Genomic DNA, 18067 nt, shown 5'->3' on the forward strand with positions numbered 1-18067 from the left:
TTGACACGTCAACTCTATTCAAGTCTTGAGTCAGTACAGCTGAGTCTCGAGTCCTAAACAAGTCAGTATGGATTCTTCTGTTACAGTTTTTCCACATTGTATACACACAAAATGTGGAACAATGCACACAAATCCAAAAATTTGAAGCTCATGTGTCAACATTGTGACTCAAAACGGCTAAACTCTAAGCACAATTCCATATGTTCTCACTCAAATATCATTCTAAATCACAGCTTTGCAAATCGCTAAACACAAATTGCATCATTTAGTACACCTTGGTCACCTAAGAATCACTGAACTTCAAATACAAAACCCTAATTACCAAGTAGTCTCATACAAGTTGCACCTGTGCAAACTTAATTAGAAGAACGTTTCAATCATTTGTCAGAGTATAAAAGAGGCCTCAAGTGACTGATACAGGTGTTAGGCGAGATGATGGAGCAACAGGAGCACAGAGGAAGAGTCAGAGTAAGAGGAGGCCTAGCAGGCCAAAGAGGATGAGGAAGAGGAAGAGGAAGAGGAAGGCAAAGACAAGGAAATCTTTCAAATGAAATACGGGCAACCTTAGTGGACCATGTAATGAATCATGGCCTAACCATGGCTGAAGCTGGATGTCGAGTCCAGCCAAATTTGAGCTGCTTTACAGTAGCCTCAGTTATCCGGGCTTTTACAGAAGAGAATAGGTAAGTAACCACTTGGTTTTAGTGTTCACAGAAATGTGCACTATAGTGCAATGTTTGTCTTTATATTTATGTAGCAATATAGTGAAATCCGTATCCTATAATGTGTGTGTATATACTTTTATCAGAATAGAAAGACGGCCAGCAAGAGGCGGCAGACGCCAGAAATTCACACTTGAACAAGAGACCACCATAGTAAACATGGTTTTGGAAAACAATGCCATTACCCTGAGGGAAATCAGGGACAGAGTCCTGGAAGACAATGTTCATTTCACAAACATTGACCAGGTCAGCCTGTCCACAATCGACCGTGTTTTAAAACGTCACCAGCTGAGTATGAAGCAAGTATATCGTGTTCCATTTGAGCGCAACTCTGACCATGTGAAGGAGCAACGAATATTCATTGACGAGGGTTCAACCTGCATAAGATCAGGTGGCGGGGGAGGAACATCATTGGCAACCGTGCCATTGTCAATGTCCCTGGGCATCGTGGTGGAAACATCACCATGTGTGCTGCCATTGGTCCCCGTGGGGTCATACATCACCATGCACAACTTGGTCCTTATAACACTCCTTGTTTGGTGTAATTTCTTGATGAACTCAAAAACCTCCTCAACCTCCCACAGGAAGAAGAACCAGAGCAGCCCTCCTATGTTGTCATCTGGGATAATGTAAGTTTCCACCGGGCAGCTCTGGTCAATGACTGGTTCACTAACAATCCACAATTTGTTGTGCTGCACCTTCCACCATATTCCCCATTTCTCAATCCAATCGAGGAATTCTTTTCTGCATGGAGGTGGAAAGTGTACGAACGCAGACCCCACGAGCGTGTGGCACTACTTCAGGCAATGGAGGAGGCATGTGATGACATCCACGCAGATGATTGCCAAGGATGGATTCGCCATGCAAGGCGTTTTTTCCCCCGCTGTTTGGCGAGGGAGAAAATTGCAGCTGATGTAGATGAGGTCCTCTGGCCTGACCAAGATCAGAGGTCTGATGAACAGTGATCTGTTTCTTTGTGTTTTACAATAAATACATTTATGTTTCCTCTTTGTATGTGAACTGATTTTCCTCATCATGTTTCTCATTGTACTTACATAGGTGAAAATTAAAAATTTCAAAATTACAATGGCAACATACTACATACAGTAAAAATGGCTTACATGTGTGTCAGATATACATGTAGTACTGTAAATGCTATATGGGGGGTACTACACTGCACCAAATAAATATAAAGAAAAGAAAGCCAACATATTTCTATGGACTTGTATGCATTTTAATTTGTACAGTGGCCTCATGAAGTCAAAAACATACACAAATACGTCTGATAATAGTGATAATAGATAATAGTGCTTTGAATTTGTCTTGTCAGTGTTTATTTGATGCTCTGCAAGAGATAAGCATATAAATAGCTGTGTATGTTGTTTTGGTGGAAGGAATCAGTTTTGCTACATATTTGTGGAGTTTCAACAAAGCAGTTAATAATTTTCAGTCTGTGTTTAGAGTTTTGAGAAACTGAGCCGAGTTTCTAGAAATGCGTTTAAACATTTGGGAAAAACTGTAATTTAAGGCCATAACACTGAATAGAGGTAACAGTACTTTAGCCTTTTAATGACAGCATGTTAGTAGTGTATGGCTGTGTATTCATTTTTTCACCCTTCCAACTAAAGTACAAAATCCATGGTACTCAGATAACCACACTCTTAAAACTGTGACTCGAGTCAGACTCTAGTCCACACCTCTCCTGACTCATTTATTTTACGTACAGGGCATCAAACAATGCCATCCCTTGTTTATGATTGTCACATACACTGTTTTTTGCAGCGAGCACTCAATTAACAGTAATGGTGACGTCATCTGTCACAAAGAGCCCATTCTGGCAAGTATGTTTTCAAGAAGTGCATAATAATAAGTAATAATCACTCAGACAACTTTCCCTCTAAAGTGCTGTATTTCACTAACTCAACTGTTCTTTTAATACACTGCTTCATATACAAATCCATCATCTGACTACAATGTTATTAGTCATCATTCTTGGCTTTCTTGATGTAGTTCTCATATTTTGTCAGTTTCTGTTCACCGCCACTGTTCAGTGTTCAACAGCTGCACTGTAACTTTTGGTCTGAAGGTTCAATTACATGCTGCTCCCTAGCATTATTTTATATTTATTCACCACCCATGTGCTCTTTTATGTGCCAGTTACTGATACTAAAGCCACTGCACAGCAGCTCCACTGTAGAAAAGTCAGTCATTTACTGTAATTGCACTTGCAAATCTGTCCACTTCACATCCACAAAAGCTTTCACCGGCTGAATTTCTCTACTGGAATTCTGGAGTCCCCACCCAGCAAATGAATGAATATGTCTGAATGAGTTCACATTTTATATGTATATTCTCACATGTCCATAGATGTTAGATGACAAAAACAATATATTTGCCAAAGCAAATTCCCAACGAGCTGGATTTCATGCAGGAAACTCAACAAAACAGTCTCACTGATTCAGATACTGATTCTCATTAGAATGCAATAATGCAGAGGAACCACGGGAGAGAGGGAGAGAGAGAGAGAGAGAGAGAGAGAGAAAGGAGAAATAAGAGAGAGAGAAAGAGGGGGAAGAGTGAGACAGAGAGAAAAGGGAGGAGGAGAGAGAGGCAGAGGGAGAAGGGTGAGAGAGATAGAGCAGAGAGAGGAGAAAAGAGATGGAGAAGAAACTAAATAGTGCTAAAAAGAGAGAAAGAAGCTGGAAAGAGAAACAGAATAGAAAGAGAGGGACAGAAAAACAGGAGTTGGGGGGCAGAGTGAGAGCTAAACAGAGAAAGAAAAAGAAGAGAGTGAGAGAGAGAGAAGAAAAAGAAAGAATATGAAGAGAGAGAAAGACTGAGATAAATCGAGACAGAGAAGAAGAAGTGAGAGAGACTCACATTTCAACTCCAGGCGGATGAAGTCAGTGTTGCCCAGGTTCTCCAGGAAGACGCCGTAGGGAGCGGAGGTTTTGAAGTAGAAGGAGATATCTGCACTGGTTTCTCCTTGGAAAGTGGAGAAGTGCAGGTAGGATGAAGGTGTGTTGAAGGAAGCAGCGTTCCAGTAACTACCTGCAAAAATACACAAAATCAAACCTCAGTTAACTTTTCAGATTAGAGTGGCAATCAACACCCTACAACTAAGGTATAGCAAAGTCTTTATATGTATTATATATATATATATATATATATATATATATATATATATATATATATATATATACACACACACAGACACACACACACACACATACATACACACACACACACACACACACATATATATATATATATATATATATATATATATATATATATATATATATAAGGACTGTGGGACTCTGTACTTTACAAATTATTTCACATTAAATTATCATATGGTTACAAAAATAGGAATCATAAGATCCCAGATTAATTAAAACAAACAAACAAAAAAAAAACACATGCTGCTCTCCATTTGTCCTTTCCTGAATCGGACAGCTGATTTATTAGCCTTACATCAGTTTTCTCAGAAGTGTGGACTCGACAACATGAGTGGATGCTAGATTAAAATATGTTTTAAGGTAATAAAAGTAGGGAGGCAGAATAAAGGATGGAGAAAAACTAAAGCCACAGGGTCACAGGGTAAACTCAAGCTTGATGCATATTTGAAAAATGATGTTCAAACCCGACTGCACCTCACAGGACCCAACGTTGGGTTCAGCTCTTAAAGGAAACGCAGCAAAATTACTTTAAACAACATACATAAACTTACATTACTGGTTAAGAATGCTCTTCCCTCTTTTATGATGATATGCTGATTAGCATATTTTGTTAACCGCTTATAATGACAAACTTCCTTTATCTTAAGGATTATAATTATTCTTATTAATAATAATTAATAAGATAAGAGTTATTCTTAAGTCATAGGAGGGAAGAATGGAAGCCTGTCTTCCTGGTGTCTCCCAGGCATTTACAAGGTTAATACAACTGACTTCTCAATCAATAACCATAAAATGGCTCATTTGCTGGTCAAATGTGTGCTTGAGCTTAATGAAAAGAAGTCTGAGACTTTGTTGCAGATGTGTATCTATAGGTAGGTGGTCAGAAAGATGTACCTGGGAATCTGTAAAGCTGAGATCTCAGCCCTGATAGAGTGGAGTATGTAGTTATGTACCCATTTCCAAAGCCAAAAACTAATGTTAAAACATTTCACTTATTTTTTATTCATGAATTTAATACTTACAATGCTCTTTCACTACAAAAGCTAAAAGGAGCTTTGCCAAAATATCAAAACACTTCTACTTCAAAGTATAGGTTCATCGAAGGTAAGACATAAATGGTCCATGAACAGTTTTCATGCCTGCTGTGGCAGTATGCTTTAGCCAAGAATAATTAGGTTTAGGTTTTTGAGTTTGGCATTTTGTCTTTCCTCATCTTTGTACATCTAAGTCCACCAAATTTAACCATTATGTCATCTTTATTCATGTAAAATTTGTATCTGTGGTGAGCAAATGCTTTACAGTTATTGTTTTGTATCACCATAGGGGCAGTTAGAATAGGTATGTTGATGACTGCACTGGTAGCAATAGCATATATCATGAAACAACAATACAATAAAGCAAGGGTGTCAAACTGTGTTCTTTCTTGGCCACTGTACTACATACCTGATACAATTTATCAGCTAATTAACAAGTCCTTCATGAGATGAATTCAGAGCACTAGACTAAGGAAAGTGCTAAGCTCTTCAGAGCTGTGGCCTGGAAGGAATCTGGAACCTGGTTTGTGAAATAAATGGTATCGACTCCTTCATCAGGTATTCAGTAAGTGGACAGCAGGACATTCATGTCTCCAAATATTACAGCAGGTAATTCATTTTCTGTGCCAGATATAAAAACTATTATAAAGGAATTAATATATGAACTATGTTGTTTTGCTCATGTTTTGGGATTTTTTGTAATCATTGCTAAATATTCCTTCTTTTCCTCTACCCTCATCAAACACTATATCCCACCTCCATGGGCACATTTGTGATCTACCCCCTGTGTGTTTCTCAAATATACTTCTTTAAACAGTGGCCATGAATGATAAACTTATTGCTATGGTTTGTCCATATGTCTGTTCATTTTCTTTTAATTCAACATTCAAGAGCCTTCTGGTAATCGACTTTATTAATGTAGGTGTTAACAAGCATGGCTTTCTGTAAAAAAAGAGAAGGAAACAAATGTGAAATATCAGGAGAAATTAAAGACAGTGTTCACCATATCTTTAAAAAATTAGCACATTATACTGGAGCACACAGTGGGAATGTAAAAAAAAAATATTCCTGGAGGGAATTTAAATGTAATTCAGCTCTTTAATATAATGGAGGTGCATTAGGCCAAACTGCAGCCTGAGTCTGGGGCTCATTTACTTGCAGAACTAAACAGAAAGCTCTGGAGGCACAACCCACTGATCACAAGCATCTGGAGTAAAAATACTGGCAAAACTGTTCGGAAACTGGCTATTTACTGTTATATTACACTTTCACTTACTAACCACTTTATTAGAAACACATACTTTGTATGTCCATTTACAGACCACTTTATTAGAAATACATACCTTTTACATCCACTAACTGTCCACTTTATTAAACACACCTACCTTGTGCTTCTACTCACTAACCACTTTATTAGAAACACCCACCCCTTGTGTTTCCTCTTACTGGTCACTTTATTAGAAACACCCACCTTGTATGTCCACTAACTATCCACTTTATTAAACACACCTACGTTGTGCTTCTACTCACTAACCACTTTATTAGAAACACCCACCTTGAACTTCCACTAACTGGTCACTTTATTAGAAACACCCACCTTGTATGTCCACTAATTGACCACTTTATTAGAAACACATACCTTATATATCCACTGTCTTTATTAAACACAGCTAACGTGTGCTTCTACTTACTGTCCACTTTATTAAAAAAACCCACCTTCTATGCCCACTAACTGATCGCTTTATTAGAAATGCCCATCTTGTACATCAACTAACTGGCCACTTATTAGAGACATCAACCTTGTGCTTCCACTTATTCGCCACTTTATTATTATATACACCTACCTTGTTCATCCACTGACTGGCCACTTTATTAGAAACCTGTAAACTGTGCAGCAACAGATGTTTCACAGTCTGTAACTGTACGCCCACAATGTGCACCTATATGGAAGATGTTTCTGATAAAGTGGCCACTGAGAGTACTTTACTCTACTAAACTGAATGATTCACTACTATGAGTTGGACTTATATGACACACTCTACAAAGAAAGGACCCAAAAAAAAAACAACAGTAAATATGAGTGACAACCTGGTCAACTGTCTTCAAACACTGAAAGTTCTCTATAAGTGCCTTTAACAGTGCCAGAGTGTCGGCCACTTGCGTGCATGAGAGCGGAGGTGAACACAGCTCATGCTGAGAGTCACTCCAAGTCCGGTGTTTTCTCGCCTCTAGAAACACTCTCCACTTCCTGACCCTCCACTCCAGACATAATAGAGGTGCTGCACCAAATCACAGCCAAGCCGGGACCAATTCAACTTCCCCCAGAGCACTGACAGAGACTTTTGTGAAAGGAAAGCAGCTGAGAAATGAGTCAGATTTTGAGTGAAGGTAAAAGATGAGGATGTGGGTGGTCGAAAAGACCACAGAGCAGAATTTCAAGGCACAGTTCAATAGTTTGGAGAAAAATGTACTTTACTCAGATCTCCCAGTTTATTCCACAAGTTTGCTTCTTTAATTTTTGCAGCTGGGCAACAAGGTTAATGTAGCTAAAGAGCACAGGTAAGCAGGATTGTTTCTCACTGTTATATATCTCATATATCTGCCATATATCCCATGCATACCACATATTAAAATAACCCAACTAGCAGCAAAGGAAAGCTTAGTTTAATACATAAATTAGTGCATTCCTGACTCAAATCGTGTTATGCCAACCAGTTCCAACACTGCATGTATTATGGGAATGCTTGGCACAAAGTTAAATCCCACAGTTTCAGAGAACAAAGCAACAAATAAAAACAATCTGACTTTTAAATTCGAATTGTGAATTTAAACCAAACCACAAATTTCCGTTTAAATTTCAACATTCAGCACCAACCAAATAACATTGTTTGAGTCAAGCAGATAGTAGGAATGTTTCATATAGCTGAATTTAAAACATTTTTTAAAATTGATAATTAAGAAAAGAAAAATAAAACATTTTATTAAATTAACTCTATCTATCTATCTATCTATCTATATATATATATATATATATATATATATATATATATATATATATATATATATATATATATATATATATATCAAAGCCATGAAAGGCCATGTGTTACTGTGATTTTATCATGGGAAGGATAATCTTAGGCATGACATGAAGCAGAGTGCCTTAAACTGAATTCACTGTGATAAAACTGTTGTAACACACAGCTTCTATGCAGTGCACTATGCACTATATAGGAATTTAAGTACTGGATCCTGCACCCCAGCAGTGTATAATATAGCCAATAAGTAGTCATTTTGGACTCTCACTTAATAAACGATGCACTAATTGACTGGAGAGGCAAGAATTTTCGAAACTTTTACGGTACACTCTTTAGGGAATACAGAGCCCTTTGGGATTTAGCCTGGGTTTGACGCTCCTTCTGACAAACATCTGAAGCATGTAATTCATTCAAGTGACATTTTTAAGTGTTTATACTGCCAATTTACTGTTAGCTAGCTGACCAGCCTTGTTGTAGTTAAGAACATAATTTGCCAGCCCTCGGTTTAAACAAAAAATAGGTTCTTACTTCATCAACATACTTGGAGGTCTATGTGAGCTGCATGAGAGTCAATGATTATTCCACTAACAGCACAAGGGTTTTGTTGTGCCATGGTAATACATACACAATAATACATAGTTCAGTTGTTGGGAAGCAGTCACGGGTGTACAGCTTAGCCAATCATATTTTAGACCTGGAACTGCTATATATATATATATATATATATATATATATATATATATATGTGTGTGTGTGTGTGTGTGTGTGTGTGTGTGTGTGTGTTAATCAGTTTCAGCTGTTTTGGTGTTAGTGAAATTAACAACAGGTTCAACGAGCATCAACGAGATGACAGTAATGGTTTAATAGATGGAGGCCATTGACATTTTGTCCCTCCTCATCTTTTTTGACAGATTTTTCACTAGTTTTGCAGTTGGCTTGGGTCCGCATCACTACTAGTACCATGGTGCTGTACCGTGACCCTACAGAGGTTGCACAGGTAGTCCAACTCCTGCAGGATGGCACATACATGCCATTGCCAGAAGGTTTGCTGTGTTTCCCAGCACCATCTTAAGAGTATGGAGGAAATTCCAGGAGAAGGGCAGTTACTCTAGGAGAACTGGACAAGGCCGTAGAAGGTCCTTTACCCCTCAGCAGGACCGGTATCTTCTCCTTGTTGCAAGGAGAAACAGGATGAGCACTGCCAGAGCCTTACAAAATGAACTCCAGCAGGCCACTAGTGTGAATGTGTCTGTCCAAACAATCAGAAAGAAGGCTTCATGAGGGTGGCTTGAGGGCCTGATGTCTTGTAGTGGGCCCTGGGCTCACTGCCCAACACCGTAGAGCTCGATTGGCATTTGCCATGGAACACTGGAATTGGCAGATCCGCCACTGGCGCCCTGTGCTATATATATATATATATATGAACATTACTTGATTACTTGTAGAGACAATTTTTCACCAACACAAAAATGTACATTAATCCATGACTGGAGATGATGCAACAACACATGTACTGTGGCAAATGTGTGATAGATACGCAGCTAGCATGAGGCTATTTGGTGAGGCGTAAGCCAGCACTTTTTTAGCTAGATTTGCCTCATAGTTCCAGTGCAAAACTAAGGAAGCAAACTTCACACACCAAACATGGCTGATTGATGATCACTGATCTCTGATGTGCAGAAAAAGTGTGTAAATTTGATTTTGGGTCAAACTATTTCTTTAAGGTCTCATTTGGCTAATGGAAAAGCACGCAGAGCTTCTAGAAACGCAGAGTTCATCATTCCCCTTGGCAGTCTTCTGTCTTTTGGCATGCAGCTAAAATATCTGCTCCTCTTATAATTAAAAGATAACATTTGCCTGAGCACTATCGGACTGTAATTGATTAATGAAGGCTTGTAGCTCCATCCCTTCTGCTGCCTCATACTAATGAAAACATGGCAGAGAGGGCTGAGGGACATCACTGTCCAGTAGCAGCTGGAACACAGACGCCATGACACACATATATAGACACACACACACTCAGCTGTCTGAGCGTCCAGATTCATTTCTCTACACTTACTGTACTCAACTTTCACATTCAAGCATGAACATACAGTGCTGTTCATGTCTCTTAAGTGTCTTGAAGACCCCCAGCATATGGATATGATCTGTACAGTTCTGTTGGTCTATCCGTAGTCAAATGCAAAAGTTTGGGCAACCCTGGTCAAATGAGGTGCTTTGTTGACCTTTTAAGTGAAAATAGCACATTCCCTGCAAAAAACACATATATGCACATTTGTTTTCTCTTTTATCATCTGTTCATGTACATGATGTCATCTCTGTCTCTCCTGTGTATGAGATAAAATGGAAGCAGCACACAGGAGGAAGAAAGAGAAAGTCAGGGTGATAGAGAGGTGCTGATACTGAAGTAATCTGAGGATAAACAGAGGGAAAGAGAGCTCTCTCTCCCAAGCATTCGTTCACTCCCCCTCTTCCTTTGTGTTTACTTTCCTTATTTCTTTCTTTCTTTCTTTCTCTCATTAAATGTCTCCCATTCATTCTTTTTGTCTCTCTCACATTTGAATGCTTTCCAAACATTCTGAATGTCCTGAGCTGATCTCTGGACTGAGAACTGAGAGAATGCAGTGATGAAGAGAATAGAGAATGAAAAGAATGCAGTGATAAAGAGAATAGAGAGAATGAAGAGAATGCAGAGATGATGAGAATAGAGAGAATGAAGAAAATGCAAAGATGAAAAGAACAGAGAAAATAAAAAGAATGCAGTGATGAAGAGAATAGAGAGTGAAGAGAACAGAGAGAATGCAGTGATGGAGAGAACTCAGAGAATGAAAGGAGAGACTCCAGAGAATGGAGTAATGAAGAGAAATGAGACAATAAAGAGAATGGAGATAACTGAGAGCACTGAGAGAATGGAAAGATGGAGAGAACTGAGAAAAATGAGAGAATGGAAAGATGGAGGGATCTGAGAGAATGGAGTGAATGAAGTGATGGAGAGAGAATGGAGAGAACAGAGTGATAGAGGGAACTGACAGAATGGAGAAAACAGAATGATAGAGGGAACTGAGAGAATGGAGAAAACAGAATGATAGAGCGAACTGAGAGAATTGAGAAAACAGAGTGATAGAGGGAACTGAGAGAGTGGAGAGAAGAAGAGAAATAAGAGAATGAAGAGAATTGAGAGAACTGAGAGAATGGAGAGAAGAAGAGAAATAAGAGAATGGAGAGAATTAAGAGAACTGAGAGAATGAAGTGATGGAGAGAGAATTGAGAGAATGGAGAGAAGAAGAGAAATGAGAGAATGAAGAGAATTGAGTGAATTGAGAGAATGGAGTGATGGAGTGAGAATTGAGAGAATGGAGAGAAGAAGAGAAATGAGAGAATGAAGAGAATGGAGAGAACTGAGAGAATTGAGAGAATGGAGTGATGGAGACAGAATGAGAGAATGGAGTGATGGAGACAGAATGAGAGAATGGAGTGATGGAGAGAGCTGAGAGAACTAAGAGAATTGAGAGAATGGAAAGATGGAGAGAACTGACAGAATGGAGCGATGGAGAGTGAATGACAGAATGGAGTGATGTAGAGAACTGAGAGAACTAAGAGAATTGAGAGAACTTAGAGAATGGAGAGAATGAAGTGATGGAGAGAGAACAGAGAATAGAAAAAAGAGATATGAGAGAATGAAGAGAATGGAGAGAACTGAGAGAATGGAGAGAATGGAAAGATGGAGAGAACTGAGAGAACTGAGAGAATGGAGTGATGGAGACAGAATGAGAGAATGGAGTGATGGAGAGAACTGAGAGCACTAAGAGAATTGAGAGAACTGAGAGAATGGAGAGAATGAAGTGATGGAGAGAGAATGGAGTGATAGAGAGAAATGAGAGAATGAAGAGAATGGAGAGAGAAGAATGGGGGGATGGAGGGGCTGTAGGGATGGAGAGGATGTGAAGGCTGGAGAGCCATGGGGGATTTTTGGTCTTATCACAGCAGCTCAGGAGCTCTCGGCCCCCCGTTCCATTCACCCTCTTTCACTCGGCCTATTAACACTCATTGTTCCTGTGTTTGTTCTGTGATTGTTTGTTGTTTTGTGTATGTTCTTCCTGAAGGACATTAGGTGTTTTCCCACTAAGGTAATCGGAAACATGGCACTCTTTCAGTGGCTCAGAGAGTCAGGGCCAAGTTGTTTCAATGTTTTTTTTAACACGGTTGAATCAGCTGCAGTGAAACCAGTTCAGTTTGTCAAAAGTTAAAAACTTACTGAATTTTTTAACGTCCTCTCCTTAGCTCTGAATGAATTTCCCCTATGTTTCACCTTCATACAGAAAAAGCAACTGTAAACATTCCAGCAGCTTCCGCTTGGCCCAAAATACACCTTCAGATGCTGAATACATGCTGGAGTTGAACATCAGCTCTCAAGTGATTTGTTTCCAAGCAAGTAAAGTTCTGAAAACTAAAATTAAATTTAAAAAGACACTCAGTTCCACTTTTGTAACTTTAATAGCTTTTCCCAATATTTGTATGCAATTAAGCTGACTTGCTTCTATTCTTCTTAACCTTAAGTTTCTTCTTATTATTAGATGGTATATTTATACCACAGTAACAACAAAGCAGTATTTTAGCAACCACCTTAGACAGCACAGCAACCATAAGATCAAAGATACCATAACAACCACCTAGCAACACTTTAGCAACCATCTGGAATACCACAGAAGCCACTTACCAATACCTTAGTAATCACCTGGAATGCCATAGCAATCACCTAGCAACCACCTAGCAACACTTTAGCAACCATCTGCAATACCACAGCAACCACTTAGCAACCACCAGGGATACTATAGCAACTGTCTAGCAACACCTCAGCAACCACTTAGAATACCAAAGCAACTACTTATCTATCTATCTATCTATGTATCTATCTATCTATCTATATATCTATCTATCTATCTATCTATCTATCTATCTATGGGTGTAATACTGTGTTAATGTAACACAACGCTGTCTGATAATATTAGTTGAACTGCACTGATTCTGGAGTGTTATAGATGATTTTAATTGATTATAATAATATAAATGATATTACCTCATATTTGATCAAAACATGACTTTTACAAGTGGGTTTGACAAATGTTATATGGTTTCATATCCTCCTTTGAGCTCTCACTTAATATTTATTTCACCTTTATTTAGAGAAAGTTCAGTCATTAAACCTCGGCTGAAAAAACACCCAAAACCTCTGAATAGAAAGATTCTATGTAACCTATTTGGAAAGTGAGCAGGAATGTAACGGAAGTTTCTGGCATGCTAGGAGGTTATAGACCTGTAGAGTATGATGTGTGCTGGATGTCTGTATTTAGCTGCACAATTAAAGAGAAACTGACTCTTTGTCAAGGTGTAGAAATGAGTTTAAAGGTAGATGGAGGCCTGCACTCTTGCAAATTACTACAAAACTCGCCAACATGTATGTAATATCTTGCGGCGCAGGACAAATTTTCAGTGTTGCCCACTGTAGGCGGGACCAGGCTGAAGCACACATGAAGAAAAGTCCTGCAAATTAAAGAGCTTAAATAAAATATGATCAATAAATCATATATAAACAATATAAAATGGTTACAGTTAAACAATTTAAATGAATTTAGCCATTCTAAAGAGTTGCGAAGCAACCGATCATGTGAACAACACGTAAATTCTTGTAGCTTACAGAGAATGTAGTCATTCAGTCCGACGGCCACAGCTGCCCAGCAAAATACCAAAAATAACTGTCCTGTGGTTTAATTCCTGTTTTGTGCTGGGAATAAATGGTGTTTGGTGAAGTTACTTCACAATGAGCCTGATGACCATGACTACTGTGCTGTTTCAGTAGAGGATACTGTATTTGTGAATAGACTGTCAGATACTGGATGCCAGTTTGCCTTGGTGGAACTGCACGGTACGAGCGGGGCAATATGGTTTACTTGTGGGTGGGAGCGGGACAAATGATACCGATTTCCTGCAGGAGTGGGACAAAAAAAAAAAAAAAAACATTCATATACTTTTTGAAAAAGTAGAATTCCATGACTTTCGCATGCAATTTCAATGTCCAACATTTAGCACAGTGCAAGGTGACATCATCGACTATATCTGTACACCATGATATTGACTATATACACTACACATATACAAGTTCTCCTATTTGAAAAAGTGAAGCAAATAAAGAGCCCTCTACTTGTATCATTATGCATAACACAATATACAGAGGATCCTAAAAGTGTACAATTCAGAGTGAAAACTGCATGGAACGCATTCAGGCTCTAGCCTAAAACAAAAAGGAAGAAGAATGGAAGAAATCTTGTAGGTTGAGTTCACTGATTTGCTGTGCTGTCATGTTTTTGAGCAGCTTTTGGCACAGCTTACTCAGCTATTAAATCAAAATGATAGTTTTTCATCTCCTGCACATTACAACGCATGAGGTCCATCACTGCGCCTGTTCATTTTGTTTACCTACATTGTTTTGTACAAAAGAAAAATATCTTTTTTTTTCCAGAAGAAACTGAAATTATGCAAACAAACAAATAAAGAAAGAAATACTCCAGCATTATTCAAATTAATGTAGAATGAGGCTTTTCATTTGTGATTACAATGAAGCAGCACTTTGCCATGCATGGATATGAACAGAATAATATTTGCTATTGCAGCTGAAAAATGCAGAATTTCCAACATCACCAAGCACAGGTGGATGCAGTGCATGTGGCAAGAGCCTGTTTCTTAAAATGTTCTATTTCCTGTTGGATGTTCAATAGGAAATCGCTTATAACAGAGTAAATAAATGCTGAATTAAGCTTATGCCAAAGCTAACAGGCAGTCTGCTTTCACTGCCTGAGCAGGAATGTTTAAGGCAAACTAATCCTGTAATCTTGAATCTCACTTATGACCCAGTTAGATTGTGCTAATCTCATAACCTTCAATCTACACTCAGACATCAGCAGTGTGCTGTATAACTCCTCAGCAGCTCAGCACATCTCTAAAAAGAAATATTTAGCAAATATGGACACGCTCTGGTATAAGTAATGGCTGCCAATTGCTACAATAATATAGCAATTGTAATATTATAATATTCATGGTATTCAATGTTAGGAGTCAAAATCATTAGACTAAAGGCTCTGTTAGAGATGGATTAGTTTAAGTCAGCAAAAGTTGTGTAGTATGCTATAGACTGGTAATAAGTGGGTAATAATATGGTAGTAGTACAGTAACAAGCTGTACTAACATAAAAAGTGGCCATTTTCACCTTTTTTATAAATAAGTTTGGTACAAATGGTAAAATAATGCCTATACATTTTAATTTAAAATGACAAAAAAGTCACATGCTAAGATAAAGAAAGATAAACATAAGAATGTATGTGGTGTGGTATGAGTTTTTTTTTTTCATTTCTGAGCCTTTTGCTAGATCTGTGCTTTATGACAGAGTAATAGTAATTTGTGAACAGGAACATGCAATGTTGCATCTTTTAGCCCAGATTATCAGTGATTTCAAGACATTGTCTTCATTTACTCTTGGTTAACAACACTTGTCTATAGGTGGGCCTTCATTAAAATGTAACAGAACAACCATGTAGACATCTTCATAATATCACCACAGTTGTTATTATGAATTGTGAGTTGTTCTGCTGTAAAGAGCTGTTACTTTGCTTTATTATTTGCCAGTTTGCCCTGTAGTGTTCAGTCAGTACAGTAATTAGTCCTACTTCTTTATCTTTATCATGCTCTTTCTCTAAATGGAAAAATCTTTTATTCCTCTCAGAACAGACAGTGACAGTGCATGGGTGGCTATTCAGTATCTTGACACAGGACTGACCACATCAATAAGTATTGAGTTTTCTATATTTCTGTCTTCCATAATCTCAGTAAGAAGGCTGGGGTGGTCATATGACTATTATTCCATACTGGAGTATTAATTCAATGTATTTGAATTAGAGGTTGAAGAGGTGGGAGGTCAGCCTGTCAGTGCTCAGACCATATGCCGCAGAACGCATCAACTCAGCCTGCGTGGCCGTCATCCCAGAAACAAGCCTCCTCTGAAGCTGATGCACAAGAAAGCCTGAAAACAGTTTGCTGAAGACAAGCAGTCCAAGAATATGGGATTACTGGAACGATGTCCTGTGGTCTGACGAGACCAAGATAAACCTGTTTGGTTCAGATGATGTCCAGCATGTGTGGTGGCGCCCTGATGAGGTGTACCAAGACAACTGTCTCTTGCCTACAGTCAAGCATGGTGGTGGTAGCATCAGGGTCTGGGGCTGTATGAGTGCTGCCAGCACTGGAGAGCTGCGGTTCATTGAGGGAAGCATGAATTCCAACATGTACTCTGAAATTCTGAAGCAGAGCATGATCCCCTCCCTTTGGAAATAGTGCCACATGGCAGTTTTCCAACTCGATAATGACACCAAACACACCTCCAAGATGACAACTGCCTTGCTGAAGATAAAGGTGATGGACTGGCCAAGTATGTCTCAAGACCTAAACTCAATTGAGCACCTGTGGGGCATCCTCAAGCACAAGGTGGAGGACTGCAAGGTGTCTAACATCCACCAGCTCTGTGATGTCATCATGGAGGGGTGGAAGAGGATTCCAGCAGCAACTTGTGCAGCTCTGGTGAATTCCATGCCCAAGAGGGTTAAGGCAGTGCTAGATAATAATGGTGGTCACACAAAATATTGACACTTTGAGCACAATTTGTTCACTGTGGTGTAATCACTTGTGTTGCAAGCTATTTAGACATTAATGGTGCGTTGAATTATTTTCAGATGACAGTAAATCTATACTGCTATACAAGCTGTGCACTGACTATTTTGTTATATCCATGTTTCATTTCTATAGTGTTGTCTCATGAAAAGATATATTTGCAGAAATGTGAGGGGGGTACTCACTTTTGTGAGATACTGAATGTCCACTTTACTCTGTTTGACATAATAGAATTATGAGGTATAAATATGTTGATGTCTTCATAAAACAGGCTGTAGAAAGATAATATTATCCCCTACATGTACATCTGCTTTTAGTTTCAGTTCACAGCGTGGCACAAACTGGCAGCACTGTTGTAGCTCAGTTTCTCAGCATGTTTACTCAGTACTCTGTGAGCAGCAATCGGGCTGAGTGTATTCATACAGTTTGAGTATATAAAACATAACTTTCATGCTGGAAGTAGAATTAGAGGATGGGAACATTTTGGCCATGAAGGTATGCACATTACACAGGTCAGCAACAATACTGAAATAGGTTGTGGCATTCAAGCAATGTTTGATTGGTGTTAACACACCCAAAGTGTGCCAAGAAAACATTCCCCACATCATTACACTACCTCCACCAGCCTGTGTTGTTGATGCAAGGCAGGTTGGGTCCATGGACTCATGCTGTTGCTGCCAAATTCTGACCCTACCATCTGTGTACCTCAGCAGAAATCGAGATTCATTAGACCAGGCTATGTCTTTCCAGTCTTTAACTGTCCAGTTTTGGTGAGCCTGTGTCCACTGCATCCTTAGCTTTCTGTTCTTGGCTGACAGAAGTGGAATCGACACAGTTTTCTGCTGCTGTAGCCTATCCACTCAAAGGTTTGACGTATTGTGCATTCTGGAATGCTTGTCTGCTCAGCACATTTAGACAGAATGGTTATCTGATATACTGTAGCCTTTCTGTGAATTCGAACCAGTCTGGCCATTATCTGTTGACCTCTCTTGTCAACAAGATGTTTCCATCTGCAGAACCACCGCTCACTGGATGTTTGCATCACTTTGAGTAACTCTAGAGACTGTTGTGCATGAAAATCTCAGGAGATCAGAGGTTACAGAAATACTCAAACCAGCCTGTCAGGCACAAACAATCATGCCACAGGAAAAATCAGTGAGATCATATTTTTTCCCTAATGTGATGGTTGACGTGAACATTAGTTGAAGCTGTTGGCCCATATCTGCATGATTTTATGTACTGCGCTGCTACCACATGATTGGCTAATTAGAAAACTGCCTGAATGAGAAGGTGTGCAAGTGTACATAATGATGTGCTCACTGAGAGTTCACTCAGCCTAAATTACATTCCCAACATTTGGCAGACACCCATATTCA

General features: G+C 39.0%; 1 protein-coding gene across 1 annotated transcript in view; it reads right to left on the reverse strand.

The window, feature by feature from the left end:
• Window positions 1-18067, reverse strand: part of cntnap2a (contactin associated protein 2a) — a 655370-nt gene that overhangs the window by 112720 nt on the left and 524583 nt on the right. Inside the window, exon 16 of the mRNA XM_017717995.2 lies at window positions 3603-3773. Coding sequence (XP_017573484.2) covers window positions 3603-3773 — 171 coding nt within the window. The remainder of the gene's footprint in view (window positions 1-3602; window positions 3774-18067) is intronic.

Source organism: Pygocentrus nattereri, chromosome 24 (genome assembly GCF_015220715.1).
Source record: "Pygocentrus nattereri isolate fPygNat1 chromosome 24, fPygNat1.pri, whole genome shotgun sequence".
In the NCBI taxonomy this organism is placed as follows: domain Eukaryota; kingdom Metazoa; phylum Chordata; class Actinopteri; order Characiformes; family Serrasalmidae; genus Pygocentrus; species Pygocentrus nattereri.